At 30.8% G+C, this 25,504-nt stretch overlaps 1 protein-coding gene across 1 annotated transcript in view; it reads left to right on the forward strand.

The window, feature by feature from the left end:
• LOC108904827 (farnesyl pyrophosphate synthase) overlaps positions 1-25,504 on the forward strand; it is a 116,573-nt gene that overhangs the window by 50,421 nt on the left and 40,648 nt on the right. Inside the window, exon 3 of the mRNA XM_018707505.2 lies at positions 16,524-16,571. Coding sequence (XP_018563021.1) covers positions 16,524-16,571 — 48 coding nt within the window. The remainder of the gene's footprint in view (positions 1-16,523; positions 16,572-25,504) is intronic.

Below are 25,504 nucleotides of genomic sequence, written 5' to 3' on the forward strand. Positions count from 1 at the left end.
TGAAATTATTTTCGATTCGAAGGGTCAAAAATTGTTCGTTGTTCTAAATAAAATGGGAGATCTTTTTTCTCCTAGAAACAAACACCAACTGGAATTAAATGAGACTATCTAATTTTCTAAATAAACAGTGGCGTCGAAATTCTGGGGTTTTTAGTGACGGTGTCTCCCATCACCTCCGCCACTGGTTCACAAATTTATATATCAGCTAGTTAACTTTTATTTACCCCAAGTTATATCAATCTACGTCAAACGTTTTAAAAGATATTAAAATAAATATCTATCTTTTTAAGTTTAAAGATTCTGATCTCGAAAATGAAGGTTTTTGAACAATTTTTCATATTTTGAAGTGTACTATTCAAGACAACCTGTGGAAAGGGCAAATATGAGATAAAAACCACTACGTTAAAATCTACATGCTGACTTTAAAATAAATTGGAATTACTGGACTCCACAAAACCTACAAGGAAGAAACATTTTTTGTAATTTGAAGGCGGACCCTAAAATTCTGCATTTTTCAAAAAAGCGCGAAGAGAAGCAATTCTTTAAAATTAAATAAAATCGTCATTGAAATTGATTTGATCCCCCTTTTTACTATTCTACCAGAAGAAATAACGTAAGGGTTAACTTACAGTATAGCCCTAATTTTTTTAGCTGTTATCACTGTCACTTGCACTCACCAACTGGCGTTCAAAGTTCGCGGGGGCGCTCGTTTGATTGCCGATGGGTCTATGGGACCTTGATGACCGCGCTATCCGGATGTTCTTTTGTCCAGTTTCCGGGAAAGCATCGAATGCTCGGGTCACTGGATGGTCATTGCTCACCATCATATACGCACCGTACACTACTATTTCGCAATTTATTGGCGTTGTTAATAATAATTAGCAGAGGTACATTTATGTTTCATTAAATTAAATTGATGGCGTTTGCCAACTGGTTGTTAGCGGGTGGACAGTATTTGTTGATCAGGCCCCGTATACGTAGCCATGCGAAAAATTATCACTAGTAGCTTCACAGGGTGTTTCAGAACGGCGTGCTGTAAGATCTGAAATAACATTTTTTTGTTATACTCTATTCCTTTTCAATATACAGGGTGTTTGTAAATAAGTGCGAAATATTTTACGGGATGGTTGCCGAAGTTATTTTGTGAAAAAAGTTCATATAGACTTAGGTCGAAATATGCTTCACTTCCGAGATACAGAGTGTTTAAGTTTTAATTTTTTATTTATTTTTATTCATTATGTCAAAGAATTTTAAAGATATTAACTCGAAATTAATATTAATACTTTTTGCTTGTTATTTAATACATTTGTTAGATCTAAACTTGAGTATGCCTCTGTAGTCTGGACACCTATCTACGCTACACACATAGTATCTATTGAGAAAATTCAACGCCGTTTCTTTAAATCAGCTACATTTTTTATTGATGGCCAGTATCCTCCTCAAGGATTTCCTCAAGAAGCATTTTTCAAGCGTTTCAATATAAGCAGCTTGTCTCAAAGACGCAAGTTAAATTCTGTTATTTTCTTATACAAGATCTTGAATAATAACATTATATGTGAAGATATATTACAAATGATTAATTTTCATATTCCTAGAACTTATACCCGACATTTACACCTCTTCGCGACCAAACATCATCGTACTAATTTATATAAAGCGTCTCCGGTTCACCAAATGATTATTGGTTATTCTAATATTGAATCTCGTATAGACATATTCTGCTCCAGTATTACTCAAATTAAAAAAGTGTTGCTTTGAATTTTATGTTTGTATAAGTATGTTTTTGCATTTGTTTATATTGTATTATAGCATTTTAATATTATCTGTCTGTTCCCTGTTTGTTTTAGATATTATGTTTTGTGGTTCTATTTTGTTTAAGAATAGTTTTTATTTCTTTCACCTATTTTTATTACTTTTTTTTAGTTTGTAACCTTATCCTGTAACTGAGCATTGCCCGTTGGATATTGTAATTAAAATAAAATAAAAAATTAAATTTGATGGTTGTATTTTATTTAGAAATATTGACAGCAATCTACTAGATCAATATAAATTAAAAATACACAACTTGCAGTAAAATATTTATATACCTATAGTTTTATTTTTTTCGTCAATAAACGGTGCATCCTACGAAAAAAAATGAAGAGACCAATTTCATTCAGAATTGATGGCGGATTTCGAAAAAAATATCAAAATGGGAAAAAGTCAATGGCGTACGATTTTTTTTATTGAAAAGGACAATAGACTCACAGAGTATAACAAAAAAATGTTATTGCAGATCTTACAGCACGCTATTTTGAAACACCATGTGCAGCTACTAGTGATAATTTTTCGCATGGCTACGTATACGAGGCCTGATCAACAAATACTGTCCACCCACTAATAACCAGTTAGCAACCGCTTTCAAACACCCTGTATAAGGCGTTGAATTTTTTTTATATAAAATTTGCCAATACTTCAAAAGTAACCCACGTGTCCTATTAAAATTTTAAGGCTTATGTATCAAACCATATAATTTACAACTTCTCAAAACTTATGTCTACGAAATGTCAGTATTATATGTCTATTACTTTAGATATTGGCATAATTCATTGGTTCCACCAACAAAAACAACCAAAATACACATCAGAGCGCGCCTAGGGGTTCTAGTGTCGAGTCCGCCCTCACAGAGCGTAGCCCGAGGACAACATATTAAATACACTGATTTCTCTTATAAAGTAGAAATACGTGGTCGGTTCAGAATATAACCAAACTTAATTTTTTTAAACTTTATTATTAATTTTATTCATTATTGGTCGTTGTCTCCTTCAAAGTACTCCCCTATTCACACACTTTCTCCAGCGGTATTTCCATTTCGCAAAGCGGTCCTGGATAGTTTCATTTGAATTGGTCTTTAAAGTCTGTGACGAATTTGCTTTGCAGTCATCGACAGTCTGAAAACGTATCAGATCTGACGAGTAAGGAGGATAAGGGAGGACAGTAATCTGATTTTTGGGACAAAACTGACGAAGCCGAGTGTGCGGGCACCGTTGGAAAACACTCTGATAGTATAGTCTTTCCGAAGTCAGTTGAACATATAGGTATAAAAACGCCTAGCAATAAAATTTAATGAGTTTCATAGGCGTCCCTTTTCTCTTCCTCTTTGCGCGATGATCTATAACACCTTGTTTAATAACACAAAAAATTGTGGACACTGAAACTTTAGTTAATATTTCAAGTCTATTTATAATTTCATTATCTGATTTTTCATTTTCTTCCTTTTTTAAACAATCATTTAAACATTTGACATTGAACATGTAAATTTTTATTTTTAAATTCTAAATCTGTTTCATCAACAACCGGTTCTACTAATTCAATATTGTCTGGCTGTATTTCGTTTCGTTCCGTTTCAAAAGGTTTCCGAAGTGTCATCTTGTAATATTAGTAAACAAAATATCCCACTTATTTCTCCGTGTCACAATTTTCATAGAAGGTGCCTATAATAAATTAAAATTACCTGAATCACACCAAATTCCGCATTGTTGCACCGCACTGCTAGGCAATTTGTCGACAACTGAAATTTATGGCCGGTCGCCCAGTGCGGCTGTCTTTGTGCACCGTTTGCCCGCACGCGCATTTTTCAACTGGGCCTGGACCTGCAAGTTATTTAACTCTTCTGACTGCGCCAGTTATTGAATCCTACCGACTGCGCCAGTTATTGGTTCGTTCTCTGCAGGGAAGCTGTGGCTAGTTGACCAACCCCTAGCAGTTCTGATCCGATGAATTTCAACAGCACTTAACCGTAGATAACTTTAAATTATAACAAGTTTTGAAGAAAACACTTTTATTTGTCTAATTACAACTAACAGCGTGAAGTTTGAATCTGTATTCGTCCTCCTGAGCGGCTGGTTGGGTTTATATATACTATTTATTATCAGCTAGCAACTCAGCAGGCGATTTTCTATTGTCAGCATAATAATAGGAGACACTTATAAGTAAATAGTAGTTATAAAATAATATATAAATAGCGTGAAAATATATATACAGGGTGTTGGATAACATGCATATGGGTATGGCTAAATAAATATGGGAGCAAGTTTTTTAAATATTTCAATGCCGAAATGCTGCGTCAGTGACCTAACCTGGTACATACTGCTAACCTCTTGGTTCTTCAATTGGAATCGGAAATACTAGAACATTGCATACGATCCAGAGTATCATCTCCGTAAGCTTTGTTTCAAAAGTTTTCACGCAAAATTTTATGTTACATCATTGTTCAAGAATATCGCATATTTAAAAAATCATCAATTCTCATTAACACTTAAACACGTTGCACTCAACAATGTCCACAAAAATTAAATGAGATAATCAACAATCCAAAAACATGTGTTTGCAGACACAACGCAATGCCGTATATCACTAAATTTCTCCATTAGCGCCTATACTCTTTTTGGAAATGAAAGAGAGTAATAAAACCCCGCCATGGGCGTGCTAATATTTCGTTTCAGGTAATTATCGGGTAACACTAATGCTAACAGGTAATGGGTGTACATTAGTATATTTTACTGGATACATCATAGGGCAGGAGCCAGTGTAATGTGACAGATCNCGTTGAATTTTTTTTATATAAAATTTGCCAATACTTCAAAAGTAACCCACGTGTCCTATTAAAATTTTAAGGCTTATGTATCAAACCATATAATTTACAACTTCTCAAAACTTATGTCTACGAAATTTCAGTACTATACGTCTATTACTTTAGATATTGGCATAATTCATTGGTTCCACCAACAAAAACAACCAAAATACACATCAGAGCGCGCCTAGGGGTTCTAGTGTCGAGTCCGCCCTCACAGAGCGTAGCCCGAGGACAACATATTAAATACACTGATTTCTCTTATAAAGTAGAAATACGTGGTCGGTTCAGAATATAACCAAACTTAATTTTTTTAAACTTTATTATTAATTTTATTCATTATTGGTCGTTGTCTCCTTCAAAGTACTCCCCTATTCACACACTTTCTCCAGCGGTATTTCCATTTCGCAAAGCGGTCCTGGATAGTTTCATTTGAATTGGTCTTTAAAGTCTGTGACGAATTTGCTTTGCAGTCATCGACAGTCTGAAAACGTATCAGATCTGACGAGTAAGGAGGATAAGGGAGGACAGTAATCTGATTTTTGGGACAAAACTGACGAAGCCGAGTGTGCGGGCACCGTTGGAAAACACTCTGATAGTATAGTCTTTCCGAAGTCAGTTGAACATATAGGTATAAAAACGCCTAGCAATAAAATTTAATGAGTTTCATAGGCGTCCCTTTTCTCTTCCTCTTTGCGCGATGATCTATAACACCTTGTTTAATAACACAAAAAATTGTGGACACTGAAACTTTAGTTAATATTTCAAGTCTATTTATAATTTCATTATCTGATTTTTCATTTTCTTCCTTTTTTAAACAATCGTAAATATTTAAAACGAGACGCTGACATTGAACATGTAAATTTTTATTTTTAAATTCTAAATCTGTTTCATCAACAACCGGTTCTACTAATTCAATATTGTCTGGTTGTATTTCGTTTTGTTCCGTTTCAAAAGGTTTCCGAAATGCCATCTTGTAATAATATTAGTAAACAAAATATCCCACTTATTTCTCCGTGTCACAATTTTAATAGAAGCTACCTATAATAAATTAAAATTATCTGAATCACACCAAATTCCGCATTGCTGCACCGCACTGCTAGGCAATTTTATGGCCGATCGCCCAGTGCGGCTGTCTTTGTGCGCCGTTTGCCCGCGCGCGCATTCTTCAACTGGGCGACCAGACCTGTATATGGGTATGGTTAAATAAATATGGGAGCAAGTTTTGCCGAGTTCCTGCGTAGCGACCCAACCTGTTCTGCAATTTCTCTGACAATCAATCGGCGATTTGCACACATTAGATTTTTTACTTTCTGAACGTGGGTGTCATCAGTTGAAGTCGAAGGCCTTCCTGGTCGAGGATCATCTTCAATTGACTGGCGACAACTTTTACATCGTAAAATCGTAAAAAACATAATCGTAATCGTAACATTACGTACGACACAGAGCATCATCTCCGTAAGCTTATTTCAAAAGTTCAAAACGTTTCCGTAAAAGTTTTCTCCAGTTTCATGCAAAATTTTGCGTTGTTCCAGAAAATCGCACATTTCAGAAATCGTCTCTAACACTTAAACACGTTGCACTCAAATAACAATATCACGAAAACTAAATGAGATATCAACAATCCAAAAGCATGTGGCTACAGAGGAGGTTATGCGCAACGCAATGCTGCCAACCGCATACCACTAAATATTTCTCGTAATTCAAAAAGTTCGATTATTTCCTGAACAGACCTCGTACAAAAATACCTAAAGATACGTGTAATTTTGATAGAACTACGATTTCACCTAGCAAACTACAAACAAACAACACATAGCAAACACCGTCATAAAAATTCACACAATTCCCAAATTCATGACGGAAACAAATTGTATCGAACTTTCATATTTGAAAATTTGAAAAAATTTGCAACTTTCTGATAATTTCGCAATTGTAAAAATAATCATATTGTAAATGTCGAATTTTCACACAATTTGTTCATTTCAAGATTTTAGAAATAACTGTGCGAATTTTCATGACGTTTTTTTCCATGAAATAATTGTGAACAATATATTCGCACTCGTTACTCGCTAAACGCACAAGAATTTTTGAAGCGAATCAGTTTGATTTTTGTAATGATCGTAAACCATTTCATACGAATTCACGAACATTGTAATTTATTTATGTATTTTCCATCTAAAACTATCTCGGAAAATCCAAATTAAGGGTGACATAACGAAAGTCCTATTATTTTCAATTAAGTAATATGTACTTAACGACTTAATCAAATAATTTGTGACATCCTGTAGAAAATGTGTCAGCAGAGAAAGGTGAGGTATTGAAATTAGTTTTAAGTACAGACGACCTAGACTGGCCGTATCTAATTCCAATGCACGGGTACCAGTGAATGCAAAATCCGGGGAAGTGGAATGTGGAAGGCAATCTGATCGCGCGCATCTTTAAGCAGATCCGGATTAAGTAATATTTTTATTACATATTAAACATTATATTGCATCTTATGACAAATATTCAATTTTAAGTTTGTAATTCAGAAATTAGTATATTTTAGTGTCATATTAAATAAAACTACAAAATAATTTAAATATATTTATTGTCCTCTAAATAATATTAATTTATTTAATATTTGCCTTTTCGTAGATTTTACCGAATTAAATAATTTGACTTCATGATTTATTCGTACATCGATATACTTTTCACATTCAGCCCTTACAAGTTCTATTAAATGATTACAATTGTTAGGCAAATTATCAAATTGATGTTCATGCAAATTTTCAAATATGTTCACATTCAGAAAGTTTTTTAATACATGATAAACAATTTTATTTTTCTGTAGCCTAGGTGTTCTGCTTTCATCATTATTTAAAAATTTTATTAATTTTTCTGTTTCTTAGCATATTACTACGACATCTCGAGATGGATACGTCAAACAACCACGATCTTTAATAAAAATTAATTGACTGTACGAATACTGAATCTGAAATTAGTTTTGTTTGCGATTTTTTTAATTGAAAAAAATATTTAATTAATTTTCAGCTATCTCGAAATGACGGGAATTGGTAAAATTTCATAAAAATTTAAGACTCGCATAAAGTAAATAATTACTAAAAATATTTTACAGTAATTCATTCATTATTTTATAATAACAATATCACGTTAATCACTACACTATGTGGGCGAACAAAATTATAAAGCTAACCCTGGAAACTTGTGACGTCAACCGAAAAATGGCGTACATATTTACCTTTTATATATTCCTTTTTTTACTTACCTAAAGAAGGAATCTTTTCGCCTCTCTTCACCAACTCGATCACTTGTATTTATACAACATTTTACAATACACATGCCCATGACAAAACGTCGAAATTATCGAAATCACAGCGATGCGTACACGTCAAATGCTAGGACACGACTGAGCGCTGGGCTCCAAATCAGGCTCCAAAGTGTTTTCACCAAAGTCGCTCTATAAGCCAGTCAAGGTGGTCTATGGTTTTAAGACATCAAATGGCGCGATCTACTTATCATCAATTAGTCTTTTTTGAAGAATGAAGACAGACATATTTTTAAACAAATATGCAGGCTATTCAATTTAATTTAATAACTAGTTTTTGGGACATCGAAAAATGGAAATTAAAGTTTCAAACAGAATATCCCTGAAACGAGTGCCTACATTTTAAGAGCTATTTAACTCTGCAAAAGCAACAACGTTTGTCTAATTTTTTTTTTGGAAAACTTATATTTTTGTAGCCATTTTTATTCTGGTATACTATGTATTTGCAGTTGAGACGTACTTATTTCCTCATAAAAAACGTTTGTCAATGTTTAATCGATTGTAAAATTATATTTTCAAATAGTTTCAAGTACATATCATTTTACACGATTCGATGTATTTATGAATATGTTTACTGTTTGCAAATCTATCTTTTTCGAGATAAAATTTTTTCACTACTTGAAAACAAAAAAATAATCGTAAACAGTTTAAAAAACTGGCACGGGTTCAAGTGATTTATGAGTTTTGTTATTATTATTAACAATGTAGAAGTAGATAATATTTATAATTCGCCCTCGCCGTGTGCATTGTAAAATGGTATTGTGATTATTTTGTGATTAATTTAAGATAAACAAATTTTATTTACCGTGGACCAACTAAAATTTTATTTATAGAGAGTTGTTTATGTAATGAATCATTCGCTAGTTTTTTTTAATTGTAATTTTTAGCAATTATTTGAACTTTATTTGAACTTAAGAAGTACATTGTCCAATCGATGGTACCTTAATGAAGCGCAACTAATAATTGTTCCGTACACCCAGAACATTTTTCGTTATCGTTCTTTTCTGTATCTTCTTCATCATCTGAGATCTATTTTCATTATCTGTCCTATGTCCATTCAATTTAATTTAAATTGAAATTTTCCGCACAAATTTTAGTTTCAGTTTTTGTTTTCTGAGCCAAGAAGAGGTTTCTTTCTTCTTTTTATCCTTTTCTTCTTTCTTAGGTTACGTAGATTGCATGACATATTTGGACAATATTCACAATAAAATCAGTTTTGGGCGTATTCACCCAAAAATTTCACTTTTCTCCGAAATTCATCCGCAAATCATGAATTTTGACTACAGGATCGTGTTCAGCGCATTGAATTCCTTCGGATGTGATATGTGGGTCTCTTATTGGGTTTGGACTTTTTTTGTCTGCCTGTTATTGTTATTATTAAACCGCTAAAACGGAGGTATTCTTTATTTATTAATAATTTATGGGAATGTCAGTCATAGAAATTTATGATTTTGTTTATCTTTGTTGTTTTAAATAAAAGTATTATATTTTCTTTAATTTATCATTTTGATCCCAAATACAGGGTGTCCTCAATATTTCACCGACAATGTTTGACTGCATATTCACAACGATAAAGAAATACGATCTACGAAAAAAAGTTAAATAAAAGCTTTTTGGTTTTTGAGTTACAGGCCTTCAAAGTTGTCAAAGATAAAACTAATTTAATTAACCCTTTTACCGATCGCGTTAAAATTTGGCACATTTATTTGGACTGTTATGGCATATTATTTCTTAAAGCTTTAGTCAAATCGATATACCTCTCCCTTTTAGCGGCCAAAACTCTTACTTACAGTGGTGGTATTTTTTGAAAACGGGCAACAACATTGAAAAAAATATTGTCTCTTGAGAAAATGGCCTACAGAAATCCATTTTTGAGAAAAATGACATTATTTGCAGATCTGTGCGTTTCGATTTGCGCAGCAGTCAGTGTCACGGATTTAAAACTTTGAGTTCAGTAGGCGATGAAAACAAGATGTTGATTGCTGTGGCTATCAGGTAATGTCATTATTGTCGTGTTTCTTTAGGATTCTCATCAGTCCACACATGCAAATTATGAAGTGTCCGCAGTGTATCAAGACAATAATTAAATGTATGTAAAACTAATGTTCACAAAACTTTAAAAAAGCAACTTTTTCGGCTATTTCATTTAACTCCTGCTCAAGAACTTGAAATTTTAGATCCCAACACATATTCCCAGGGGCGGCAAAATTCGGGGTTTGAAAAAAAAATTTTTGTGCTATCAAAATTGCTTCAAAAAGTGCTTTTACAAATAAAAATAAATACAGTAAATTTATATATTTATCTAAAAAATATATATAATTATAAATCATCTATAACTATATATAATTTATATAACAATATAAAATATGCAATACGCTATTATATAAAATTATATATAAATTTATATGCGTATATATAAAATTATATAGTATAATTATATATAATTTTTTCCCCGGGTAATTATTTTAGTTCAAACTACGCTCTGGGAAATGCTCAAAATAGCTGAGTATCAAATCTCGATTTCACTAGGAATTCGAATGTCGTTTCAAAAGAAAAAAAACTTTTTTCGAAACTTTTCGTCAATAATATTCTCGAACGGATCAACTGATTTTTTTGAGCTTTAGCTTCCTATTATCTTAAAACGTTGAGATCTGATGAATACTCAATTTTGGAAAATCGGTATGAAATCAATAACTTTCCAATTTTGAAAAATTAGTGGTTTTTATAGCGCATAATCAAAAGTAGTTTGAAGACTTAACTCAAAAACCAAAAATTTTTTAACTTTTTTTTCTTAGATCGTATTTATTTATCGCCGTGAATATGCAGTCCAACGTTGTCGATGAAATTTGCGGACACCCTGTATATAAATTTTATTAAAATATGTTATTTTCATACTCACTGAGGTCTTTTCCACATTGTTAAATTTTTAGTTATGCCAAATATTTTAAAAAACCACTTATATAGAAATTATAATTTTTTAGAGTTAATGTATTTTTTAAACTTTTGACATTTTTCATACTATGTAACTTAATCCAACAAAATATATTTGCGAAATATTTTTCTTTGTTCCTTTTCTAATTTTTCATTATTTTACAGTTTTATTACTTCGGAAAGAACGGAAAAGGTTTACAATTTCTGTTTTTTTGTTCGATTTGTTAATATTCTATTTATGTCTTGAAATAGATACATAAGATCGGGTTATGGGGGACTCTGTATATCTGAAAATAGAACACTTTTTATCATAATTCTAAGTGACAATTTATATTTACAACTAGTTATGTGTGTCAGATATATTTAGAAAAAAAACATAAATCCACTTTTAATCTGTATTCCTAGTTATTTAACAAAGATAAAAACACCATTTTTAAACATCTTCCTATTCATTATGTATCTGTATTAGGTACATTTCAACATTTCTTAGAAGTAATTATATATAACTGACCTAAAAAAATATGTGTTCTAATAGATTTATGGTTAAATAGAAAAATTGTGTTGAATACCGAATACCATTTTACTCTGTGTGTAAAATCTGACATCTCTAGATTAATAAATTTTATCTGAATAATATTTGTTTCCTGTTTAATGTAATGTTCTACTGAAACATAATTTCATTTAACATGGATAACTCGGAGAGTTAAATAATTACTCTATTTGATTTTGTAAAAAAAAATGTCAAGGATATAACAATAAATAGTTTTTTAAATTAAAATATTTAGGTGATTTTGAGATATCACTTAATACCGACGAGTGATTTAAAATTTGTCATTGAAAACAGTTATATATGTCTAAACAATTAAGTATACAATAAAAAATACGTCAACCTGTAGTAAAACATGCGGTAATAAACCGTAACTTTTGATAAAATATTCACGCCTGGTACACTATGAATTTATCCCCGGCATTTTTCTGTTATCTGTTAAGTTAATAATAAACAATTTTCTGTTACGCAAAATAATCATTTCACGCTGTAGTTAGATCTATTTTTGTTTTCATGCATTTATTAACATTAGTACAGAAATAATAATAAATTTCATATAGGTACGCTGGATGTTTTTAAAAGTAAGTATTTAGGTCTTAGGCTTGATTTACTCGGTATATTAGGCATGTAATTATGACGTTGTTATTGTACTAATACACAGTAATAATACATGCATACGTGCCTGGGTATGATAAATAATATTTTAAGAGTATGTACAGGCCAGATAACCAACTCGTGTACAAATAACTATCTCGTATCAGTATAGCAATACAAACATTGTAGGTACAATGAGATTAACCTTTTGATTATATTTTTCGGTAAATTGATACAGAATAGGTACTTTAGTGGATGATTCGTTTTTGTTTAGAAGATACAAGCATTTTAAACTTTAACGCAGAGTCAAAAGAATAAACAAAATGACAACTAATAATTATTAGAGACGTGATTTTTTTGGCCGAAGCCGAACTTCGGTTTATGGGTCACCTTCGGCCGAAGCCGAAGATATTTTTATTAACTAAGATTCTGATTAATAACAATAATGCAGTCACTGAAGCATTTTGGCTACTAATTTTTTCAAATGGAATGGATTGACGTGAAATTTGAACTGTAGCTAGGGAATAGCCCAACAAATAAAAGTTATATAGTGTCGATGTGTGCTTTTACCCTAGGGGTGGATGCCACCCCTTCTGGAGGGTGGGAATTTTTTTATTAAAAATAACCTCACGATTCGATAGAGGGACGAATTCTAAGCAAAAAATGTTCTGTAAGAATATTTATTTTGTACAGTCAATACTTTTTGAGTTATTTGCACCTAAACATGTTCGTTTTTAGCCCAAAAAATGCATGTTTTTGAACCATTTTTCCAAATATCTCAAAAACTACAAGTTTTATCAAAAAAATGATCGTAAGCAAAAATGAAGGTAATTAAATAGCAGAGATTCCTTTTTTTATTTTTGTAGATGGTATAGAACTCGAGTTATGACTCCCAGAAATTGAAGTCAATTTCGAAGATAGCTATAATCGAATCGTTCAATATCCCGTAGCAGAAAAATTAAAAGTTTTTCGAGGAAAACTTATATAACACCTATTAAAGCTCTTGAAAATACCTTTAAATTGAGTGGTAGTAGAAGTCGTTAGCATGAAAACTAATGAAGTTACAATCAAAATAAAATTATTGTCTTGATTTTTGAAAAAAAATCGGTATTAAAATGATTTAATGATTTGACGAAAAAAAAATTAAACGTATTACTTCTGCAATTTACTTTATTTATGGCATAACAGTAGATTCTGGGAATTTGAACGATTTTAGAAGCCTAAATTTAAAAAAAAACATTTACTTTTGAATAAAATTTTTCAATTTTTTAAAAAATCGTTTATTTTCAAAATATTTCAAAAACTAAAAAAGTTATAAAAAAAATTATAGAATAAGAAATTGTAGTTTTTTCTTACTGAACAATTTGCTTTTTCAAAAATTTTGTAGGACAAAATTTGACTGAGTTATGACCGTTAGAAGCTCAAAACTAAGCTCCAAGACTGCCTTTCCTGAGCCCTTTTAACTTACAAATCCAAAAAACGAAGGGCTCAAAAAAACTGCAAATCACAGAACTTAAAGTGCTTTAAATTCCTTACAAAATGGTTTTTGGAGTAAATTTATAACTTTAAAATTAACAAAAGTTATGGTAAAAAAATTAATATCACGTATTTTCGTTAAAATTTTGGGTGCGGGTAAATTACCATCATCTTTGTGTATTTTGGAGCACTTGTGAACTGATTTGTGTAAGTATTTTAATAATATACATACACACACGTATCCATTTATAATGTATATAAAAAAAATTATGTGATATAAATTTAATAAAAAAAATAAGAATAAATTCAATAAAATCAAAAAAAATTAATTATATCATCATACTCACATATAATTTTAAGGAAATTTTTCTATAAGGGGTAGGGTTTTTTATGAGGGGTAGGTCTTCCATAAGGGTTTTTTGGGTGGCTGAAAAGTTGTAATATATAATAGATCATTTGAAAACCAATAAAAAGTTTATAATTCAACAAATGCATACCATTAAAACTTCTCAAGCTTTCAATAATATTTTAATTAATTATAAGGGATGGTTTTTAAGGGTTGCAACTTTGTAATGAGTTGTAAGCTTTCTAATGAATAACAAAAGAAATGCAATAGGTACATTGTGAATGCACCATAAAAATATTTTGAACTATTTTTTTATATTTCTTTGGCCATGGAAGGTTAGTTTTTAAGGATATTTAAAGGTTGGAAAGTAATTAAATTTCATAAATTATATTAAAAAACATGAAAGGAACTTTATCCAACATACTTAAACATGAATTGAATCTTTAAAATGCGTAAATCTGCGATTTTCGCATTTTTTTCGTACAAGGGTAGTTTTCACCCCCAAATAGAAAAAAACACACATCTAAACAATATAACATTTGAAGTGGGGGCTCAGATGAGCTTGTATGCAAATTTTCAAGAAAATAGAAAAGATACAGGGTGTTATCTTTTATAAAAAAACAATTTTGTTGTAATTTGGCAGTGTTATTTGTAATGTTAATAAATATGTCGCCTCCTGGTCTCTAAATGAAATGTTATAGGTTATAGTGTTACAATATCCCATCGACAAAGTTCTACAGGTGTAAAATTTCTTAAAATAACGCTTCATTTTTGAGATACAGAGTGATAGTAGATAGTAGTGATAGATAGATGTTTTTTTTTTAATTACTCTTATTTATTTTACATATTTTTAATGATTTATTCAAATTCAGTACCTACATTAAATTAAACCTTTTTTATGCATAACCGTTCGAAATAATCTACAGAGTGATATTTTTTCAAACCCCTAACCATCTTCCCCCGACTCCCACCGAATTATTTTGTTGCGCCGATACTGACTATTCTTTTGAGCAATACAACAAACAGTGTCTCTGTTTTATCCTCTATTTGTTAGATGTTGTGAATTTTTTGTACCTTGTCTAGTTTGTTGGTTACTTTAAAAAAAATAAATATGGCTCCAACTAACTCCGAGTAGGATCATCGGTATCTCTACCAAGAAAGTGCAAAAAACTGTATCTCAAAAAATAAAGCTTTTGTCCATCGACATTCGAATGATTTTTTTTTGCCTTATTTTTCGTTAGAGAATCAGCTGTACAATTTTGGCAATGAAATATATATTGCAAAACCCTGTATTATGATTCTAAAAACTTATAGTGTTCGTAGTTATAAATATCTTGACCCAATTCCATTATATTATCAAGAATATCATTGTTTACTTCCAACATAAGGGATTACTACACTTCTAATTCTACACTTCTAATTACTAATCAAATAAAGATTTAACATATTAGATTCATAGAAATATTTTATCGTAACAGGGAGCTTAATAGATTGTTAATCGCTTATTTTTTTCGCGTTTTGCTAGATTTTCTCGCATACTTACCTAAAATTTATCACGAGTTATTGAAATCCTATATTTTACGCTCTAAATATGTATTCGTCCTTGTTTTTAACAGTAGAACCATCTCCCATAATGTTGATGAACTAATTCCAAACGATGACACCAAAATGTTCGGCTTTTGTTCCATTTTTAACTAAAACCTGGTGCCTCTTCTGGATTGTTAACAGAGATTTTAAAAAGGTTATTCTTTGAATACTCACTAGACTGTGGTGCCTGACTGGCGTCAATTCTGCAGTGTTATTGTTTAGAATCTGTAAATTTTCTAATTAACATGTTGCGATATAAGGTCACTCACATGAGGGTACATTTTGAGTGCATTTAGTAACACAAAATTTAATAAAGAACGATTTTAGTTACTCATCGTTTTAAACTAATTAGAAATAGTTGTATACAGTATGTCCACACTTAGAGTGGAAAAAAGGGAAAATATTTTTATTTTTCATTTTACGAAGAAAAAGGCATTCTTGATTAAAATATTTGCTTGTCTTTAAAATACGGTTGGCATGGAGAAATTTAATCTTGCATGTACCGGGTGATCAGAAAATCTGTAAATATAAAAATCGTTCAAGAATAAACTGCCTTTGTTTTAGCAATACAGAAATATGTTATTAAGGAAAGTTGATTAGAATTGAAATTTATATTATAATTTCAATTTGTGTATAAATCGGCCTACTTTCATACAAACGGACAGTAAAACGTTTTTATTGTTTATTTTACTAGTAAAAGGCAATCTTGATTAAAATTTGTGCTTTTCTTTAAAATGTGTAGATACCATGAAAATTTCCCGAAAATTATTGATAATTTTCATTGTTGCTAATTTGTATAAGGGGAGTAAATAAAATACTTGACAAGGTTTTAGTCGCAGATTCTACGTCATAGATAAACAAAACTCATGAATCACTGACGAGAACTAACAAATTCGAAACCGTTCTGGAGATTCTGCTGACGAATGATCTTAGCGGCTTATTGGATATTTAGGGGTATTTCAGTGCTGGATGGGACTGTAGTCCGCAGGATAGTTGTTTCCCAGAATACATTGGTTAATTAGATGTTACAATTTAGAGCTATATTATAAATGTTAGGCACATTTTATTTTGATTACATTTTTATTTCTCGTTCTTTTTATAGAAATCCGTCTGCTCTAGACTTCCTGCACAACATGAATGGCCATGTTAGGTGAGTATTCTAATAATTTTTTCACTACTTCATGAATCTACCGTTAAAATTTATGATAATGTAGCTGGTATTAACGAAGAGAAATAATACTTAGTTAATATTACCCTATTGTTGAAATGTTCTATTAATAACACAGACCCACATAAAAAAATTGAAAATACTAGAGACTAGACCCACCTATCCTTATGTATTTTGACGCGCTGAAACCGAATCCGGAGCCAGAATTGCTCTATCACCCTCCAGTTTTTTTTTTAAATCGCGAAAATCATCCCAAAAATACGGAAAATCGCCTGTTATTGTCCCGGATCTTAACACTCTCTCTTTTTTTTTATCGTACTCTTTTTTATCTTCAAAAGCTCTGTGTAGTGGATACCTTTTTCTTTTTCTGCTATCTGACTAAGATTCCCTTTTAAGCATTCAACAAAAATCTGCCATCCTATTAACATCCCATCGTCCTTGGTACCGGCGGCGTTCCATTTCCTTAATGTCTTAAATAAAGATGACTTATGCTACATTTATGGTAAATTTGAATTTTCTAAACAGGGATTGTATCTGAGGATTCGGTTTTATCTCGTCAAAATACATATAAAATAGTCTTATTGTGCTGGTTCTCACGTTTATCTCAACCTTCGGACCCGTGCTCAAGCGTGTTTTTGGGATAGTTTTTCGCGATTTAAAAAAAAACTGGAGGGTGATGGAGCAATTTTGACTCTAGTCTCTGGTATTTTCATCTTTTTTTTTTTGTAGGTCTGTGTAATTTTTATTGAACATGCAAACATTTTCCTGTTTTTGTATGAAATTGAAAAAGGTTACTAACAAATAATAATAAAGGCTGTTACAAATTCGCTTCTCACTACAGGGATCTCGGAAACGGTAAGAGATACGAAGTAACTTAAATGGGGGCAAAGTTGCGTAACCAGGAGACCAACAACAACCACAGGGGCCCTCTAAAAAATCAAGGCTTTCATTTCGGCCTTGTTTGAGATGATATTGGAAAAAAAGAACACTTTCTCATGGCTACTTTTTGCCCCCTATCGAATGGCATAATCAATTTTTATATGTAACGTTTCGTCTCTCCAGAACCATCATCAACTTAATTTTTACGACCCTGGAAATTTTATTACATTTTTGCAATCCTTCATGATCCCCCAATACTGTACTGCTTGAGCCGGAACCATATTCAGACATTTTGTCCGGAAAAATTCAGCTTCAACGTATTCGTTCCAAATGTATCTATTTTTTTTTAGATTTCTATGTTTATTAAATTATCGAACACTCTAAGTGTCGTTAGACCCTGTGTAATCCACCTAGTTATTTAACTGTTACCATCACACGTTACAATAAAACATGATTAGAGTTTTAATCCCGCGTCATAGTTATTTCTAGGTTTCTCGAGTGCTCAAAATTCAAACAAATTTCGATCTGATTTTTTCAGGATATTCATACAAATACATCTGACAAGCCCTGTTGCGGTTACAGGTATAATAAATTCCGATCATATTACGATTATCTTCATTTTCAACATTTGCCAAATCGGAAATATTTTAAACATTTACTGTAATTTTTTAAAGTATAATCAATTGGAGTTTTGGTTGTTCATATGCATTTTTAAGAATTAATTTGTCGTTATGAAATTAAGATTGTAATAATGTTTTAATTTTGACGCAACAACTTATCGAATTATGTATGACCAGGTGATGGAGGTTAAAACTCTGATAATGTTTTATTGAAACGTGCGATGGTAATAGTTTAAATAACTAGGTGGGTTTCATATTGTCTAACGATACTTAGAGTGCACGATAATTCAATAAACAGAAATCTAAATAAAAAAATTAGATAAATTTGGAACGAATACATTGAAGATTAATTTTTCGTGACAAAACGTCTGAATCTAGTTCGGGTTATAATTGTATAATAATTTTTAAACACAAGTCAGATCATCATCATCATCAGATCATCAAAAGTGACGCCAAATGACGTAAAATGTAAAAATATGCGTACATCCAATTTAAACGTGCCCAAAAGTAATTTAACCTAATTTATTATACTACATTTTAACCTTAAAAAAAGTGCAAAAGTTACTAAACCAAATGAAGTCAAATAATTATAAGAAAGAAATATATAAAAAATTTACAGTTGATCTACTGTAAACTTTTTATTTCCTTCAGTTTAATATTGTACATACGTGTATATAAACAAACTTTAAAACACACATTCGTTAAGTTGACAAGTATTTTTGCTACCTGTATACGATATGACTGCCATCTTGTAGAGTTATGTATAAATTTAGAAAAAAAAAACATTCGTCTTCTTACCCGCTTCTTCAACTTACCCTACTTTCTTCTACTAAGTAGGTTGATTTACAAGAAACTGAAAATGATAATACATAGTAGTAAATAGAATTCAAAAATTAAACTAGTTTATTTGTATTTTAGGAATGATTTTATTTACATACAATCCAAAATTTAGTTTGTTATAGTTTAAGATGTTTAGACATACGAAATCAAAATCATACATGTTTAAATTTATGTTTTTTGTTTTGGTAACTTTCAGAATCGATAAAACTGTGAAAAATAATGTGGGTTTGCTTAATAACGTAGAGGGTGATTTAATTTTAAATACAGAAACTACAGGGATAGATTAATTGCCAAAAAATAAGTAAGTTTGCTCTATGAACTTGTTTCATGGGGACGCAGTATTTGAAATACAGGGAGTTAAAGTTTAGAATAAAAACAAATAATGTATTTTCTTTCATATCTTCATAATGTGCTGACGGTATTGAATGAAATTTAATATAGCGTATTCACTTAACTAGACCTTTTATTGAATGTAATATCAACCTCGTGGCTTAAACCAGTGGCGTGCTACGGAAGGTGCCGTCCTATTTTCCCAAGAAAAAAATACGTCATTGGCGATTTTTTGTAGAAGTAGGTATTATTAAATTTAGGTACTGAAAAATGTTTCTTGGTGTTTTTTAATAGCAGCAGCCGTTTAGTAGATAATTTATTTAGTGACCATAATGCGCAAATTTAGTCTACACACTCAAATTTGTATAAAATTCATGTGCAAAAATTTATTCTTTTGTCTACCTTATTATTATTAAGCTTTATGATGATCTAGTTGTAGTATTTTAATTAGCTTTGTTTATTTATTCATGAAGCTGCAATTCTTCTTGGAAATGGGGCAGTAGCACGTCTCTGGTTAACGCCACGAGGTTAATCTTGCCATCAATAAGAGGTCTAATTAAGTGAATACGCTGTATATAGTAAATTTCATACAATTCCGTCAGCGCTTTATGAAAATATGAGATTTTTTTTGTAAATTTTAACACTCTAGACATCTCTGAGATGAAAGTAAAAGAGAAAAATTAAAGAACCCACGCTATATTAACATTATTATTTTGAGGTATACAGGGTGTTTATTAATTGAATGCCGATACTTAAGGGTGTGAATCCTTGGGTCATTTTAAGAAGAAAACTTAATATCAACATATGTCCTAAACCTCTTAATTTTTGAGCTACAGGGTGTTACAGTTTTAAGAAAAAATTTACTTTTTTATTATAATTTTCTTATCACTCCAGATATTTTTATGAAATTTTGTACACACCTATTAATCATTAAGGAGCATTGTTTGATGTAAAAAATGTTTTAAAATCTTTGCCAATGACGTCCGTACGAGGTTTGAACTAAACATTTTTGGAGAAAAAAATGGTACGCCACTGCTTTTTCTAAAAACTAAAATTATTTTTAAAATCTCCATTTATTTTACAGCAAATTCGGTCNTTCAGTAGCACGTCTCTGGTTAACGCCACGAGGTTAATATTGCAATCAATAATAGGTCTAATTAAGTGAATACGCTGTAGTAAATTTCATTCAATTCCGTCAGCGCTTTATGAAAATATGAGATTTTTTAGTAAACTTTAACACTCTGTATCTGTAAAAAAGTTTATAGAGCAAACTCTAATTATTTTTTGCTAATAAATATATTCCTGCAGTTTCTGTATTTAAAGTGAAATCACCCTGTATATCTCCGAGAAGTCGTGTTTTCGAGTATATAAGGCACCAAATTTAAATTATTTTTATATTTTTAAATATCTCTGAGATGAAAGTAAAAGGGAAAAATTAAAGAACCCTCATTATATTAACATTATTATTTTGAGGTATACAGGGTGTTTCTTAATAACGTGCTAATATTTAAGGAGGCTATTCTTGGGTCCATTTTAAGAAAAAAACTTCATATGAACATATGTCCTAAAAGTCTTAACTTTTGAACAAAAATGATTTTTACTTTAAGAAAAAGCAGTGGCGTAACATATTTTTCTTCAAAAATATTCAATACAAAACCTGTACAGACGCCAAAATTAATAAAATAGTTTGTACATCAGAAAATGCATCTCGATGAATAGAAGGCGTGTACCAAATTTGAAAAAATATCTAGGGTAGGTAATACCAAAGTTATCATAAAAAAATGTGTTTTCATAAAACTTTAGCACCCTGTAGTTGTAGTGTATGAAGTTTTTTTCTTAAAATGGACCCAATAATAACTTCCTTAAATATTTGCACGTTATTAAGAAACACCCTGTATATGAAAAATATGTTAATAAGTTTTTCAGTACCTACATTTAATTAATGTTTGGTATCTATTTACGAACAGCAATTATTGTTAATGAGGCAACTATTTTAAGGTTTTATGTAAATTAATGTCTGTTATTTTGCGCATATATATATTTCGATAATAAATAGAGAGTTTGTCATTATTGCGAGGATTGTAATTACAAAAATAAAAAAATATGCTCATTAATTCTTTATAGAAATAACTATTTACATAAGTGTGTAAAATATAATATTTTTCTACAATATTTTGTCCCATAATGATGAAGACATAATGAAAAAGGTAACTATTTGCACTAATATTAATCTATAATGATATATTTGTTTACAAATAAATATTGAAATTATAAAAAATTTATTATTAATGCAGGGTTTATTTAGACTAATTAAATGTCAGAATATGAACTAGGTTAATTAAATGTTACAAGAAATAATAATTATACAATTTTAAAAAATAAATTACAGAATTTTATTTAAACAGAAAAATTTGCGATATTATTTTTGTTTAATTGGGTATTTTTACCACGCAAGGATTTAATTTTATAAATTTAGTTTTGTCTAGTGTTTATAACCATTTGAACAAACCTTGCAAATTATTGTTTATTTAAAAATTCTTCTTTTTGATGTGATAAAAATGCCCAATTAAATTAACACAGTAACGCAATGATACAAACCAATAATTAAATATAATAAAAATTTCTTTGCTTAAAATTTTTGCATAAAATAAAATGATTTGGGTGTTTTTTAGGCACTCTAAATGCATAAAAAAATGACCTTTAAGTAAATTTTGATTAAAATAACAGTATTTAAGATGTAATTATGACCCAAAATATGAAAAAACTAGGACATCCTGTGTCCCAGTTAAATTTCTAAAATTGCAGCCACTTCCGGTTAAACTGTGAATAATAATTTTGTTATGAAATTAGTCCTTTTTTCAAAATATGCATTTTATTATTAGCTCTTGCAATTTTTATTATATTTTAAGCTACGAGTTATATTCACAAAGTAAGAATACTGAGTGACTTTTGTTTTCCATAAAGTTAGCAACAATGCATTTAAGGTCTAGATGTTTGGAGCAAAACGCGCACTCATTTGTCTCAATCAGTTGAGAACTGTTGTTGTAGTGGCGTGTTGAAAAAATGAGTGGCGCTATTCCGAATACCGCCAGTTGCGAGGTGAAAAGCGTAATCTGGTTTCTTCATACAAAGGGAAAGGAGCCATTCCAGATTTTTTATAAAATCAATACTGTTTATAAAGATGGTGTGATAAATCGTACTAATGTGAACAAGTGGTGTCGTGAGTATAAAGCTGGCAGAATAAAGAAGAAAAATAGTGGTAACTGTGTTTTGGAACCATAAAGGGATTATTCTCATTGGCTTTTTTCCCCAGAAGAAAACAATTAATGCTGCACAGTACTATAAGGTATTGAAAATCTGTGAAGGGCTATACAAAACAATAGAAGGGGAACGTTAACGAAGGGAGTGTGCTTGTCACATGACACTGTGACATGTGGGGACATGCATATGCCAAAGCAACTCTTGGATTGATTCAGTTGGAAAATCATCAACCACCCCGCTCACAGCCTTGACCTGGCACCTTCTGATTTTGATTTTTTCACTTCCCTGAAGTTTTTAAGGGTTGAAAAAGGTTTTTTACCGACTATGAGGTCCATAGTCCCGTGAAACAATGGGCTCGAGAGGCGGTGGACAATTTTTTTGACAAATTTGAAGGTTGAAAAATAAATATATTTAATTTTTTTATAAATACACTGTCGTTTCGATATTTTAAAAATATGGGCTCTCTTACTTTGTGAATATCTGTGAATATCTATGTGATCTATGTGAATATAAATCTTATCAAATGAAGACAAACAATGTTCTTTGATACCAGAAATCCAGGTATGCAAAAGTTATCTATTCTCATAAACAGTACTGCTGATATTGCGGGAAAAAACTACTCTATGGGCTATAGACTCCAACTAGCATTGAATTACACCACAACAGTAGCTAGTAAACAGCTTGTAAATAAGTACCGTAAACCGGGGTTACATTGGACATCAGGGTGGGATTGGCCATTTTATAGTTCCCACTTAAAAAAACTGATGCGGGTTGTGGGAGGGGATATATCGGTTGCGCCGCTGACCACATGTTTAATAAGCCATATGAAGTTAACGTGAGTGTTTGTCTTTACTTTAAATTTTTTGCGACGATTGATTTTGAGTATTGTCTAACAGGTAAGAAATGTTTATACTTTTATGAACCGATAAACTTTATACTACAGTTATGTAGTACTAATGACTGAAGTATAAATTGTATAAAAATAATATAACCTATAGATCCTGCTATTAGGTTGTGCAAGTTTCAAATTTTTAACTTTTATGATTTTTGTATAATTAAAAAAAATTGTCAACGACATTTTTTTAGGGGTGAGATTGGTCATGGTGCAAACATATAAAAAACGTTAGGAACCAGGCCCTATGCGAATTACCAACTAAAATATATGGATGAAGAAATTCAGCAGGTCCAGGATATGGAAAATTCGGCGTGGGTAATAAGAGCAATCATTTAAAATTTGTTGCCAAAGTTTTATAATGCACATCTCACATCTCAAAATACAAATGTATAAATTAAAGCAGATTTTGAGACCTATAGATACAAAAAATTACATATTTATTTATCCTGTAGCTTACTACATATCTTAATATCGCTACAGTTGATATGGAACAAATTGTATAAAAATTAGAGAATCCTAAGGAACTAAGAAAGGGAACGCTTCAGATTTAATAATCTGTTTTTTTAATTGCCTTAAGGTGATGTTAGGATAAACCCTAAAGTTTTGTAGTTTTTTATAAAACATATTTATTTTTTTTATATTTATTTAGGCAAACATTGTGTCTTGTTGTCTTCATATGCTTATGTTATGATGAAAATAAATATTTTAACATATAAACAACTGTTTTCTTTTTCTATATACATTCTGACATAATTTATTTTTTAAAAACTAAATTATTGTCCTATCTTACTCTTTAGTCATGTTGACTTAAAAATATATGGCGTTTAAACAGCTATCTAAACTCGCCCCGAAGCGCGGGGCGAGTTGGGACAACAAAAATCCAAAAAAATATACATTTCAGCATCATCAATTGTAAAATTTCATGATGTCTATGTATTCGTTATGTATCAATTGCATTGCACAAAAGGCAAAGAAATAATAAAAACTATTATTAACGAAAATATTGATGTGTTTACCTCAAAATTGTCCAATGTCACCCCGGTTTACGGTATCCAAAATAAACACTAAATAAGTATGTCTCAAATTGGAGTGAAGTTATCCACATATTTCCAGCCACGATTTATGACACATGGTACATTAAACAAAGAAATATCTTGTATTCTTGTTGTTCTATTATCACCTTTGACAAAGACTAATCACTTAACGGACAGCTACTACAAAGAGAGAGCGTTTCCCACAATATTAGCAAGTAGAAGTTTCATACCTAAATTTCTGGTGTCGAAGAACATTGTTCGACTTCATTTAACAAAATTTTGTTGCGTACTTTACTCATGTCCAATATTATGTCGCTAACACTTAGAAACGAACTATAGAGATGACCGTCTGGATTTGGTCACTCGATATGTATTACATTAACAAGTCGTTCAATATCTAATTAATTTTTTTATCGCATTTTAAAAATTGTATAATTACGAAATGGGAACGCAATTTTGGAATTAGCAAATGCGGTTACAACTGAAATAAGCTAGTTAGTGTTTTTTTCTAAAGAAATGCGTAATATTATTTTTCAGCTTTTTGAGCGCAACGCAGTAAATCATGAAATTGAAGATCTCATCGTATACTCCATATTGATAGAAAAAAAATTCAAAATCAATCAATACAGATCTGCTCAAAGTGAAACACACTATATGTAACATATTAAACAAAAAAATGTAACTGAAAACAGTTGCATTCTATTTTCACCATTAGATATAACCCCTTGTTCCATTAATGTCAGGAAGAGGCAATGCTTGAGTATCAGAAATAAATTGACATTTCTGCGAATGTATTTCGAGACGACTAGCTGCAATATGTCTATAATTAGAGGCAAGGCAAGAAAATATGCGTCGAATTCTCACGGTTGTTTTGATTTTCTAGGAAAATTTATTATTATTTACGTTTCAGAAGTCAAGGATAAGATAATATATACAAATTTGTCAGTATTTCCAGTCTTAATCAAATATTTACATATTATTCATCGTTCTATACTCGAAAAGTTTTCCAAGTACTAGATACTCCTATCTACTTTAATAGCTTTATTCGAATATTAG

This window comes from Anoplophora glabripennis, unplaced genomic scaffold (assembly GCF_000390285.2).
Source record: "Anoplophora glabripennis isolate ALB-LARVAE unplaced genomic scaffold, Agla_2.0 scaffold104, whole genome shotgun sequence".
NCBI classification, from domain to species: domain Eukaryota; kingdom Metazoa; phylum Arthropoda; class Insecta; order Coleoptera; family Cerambycidae; genus Anoplophora; species Anoplophora glabripennis.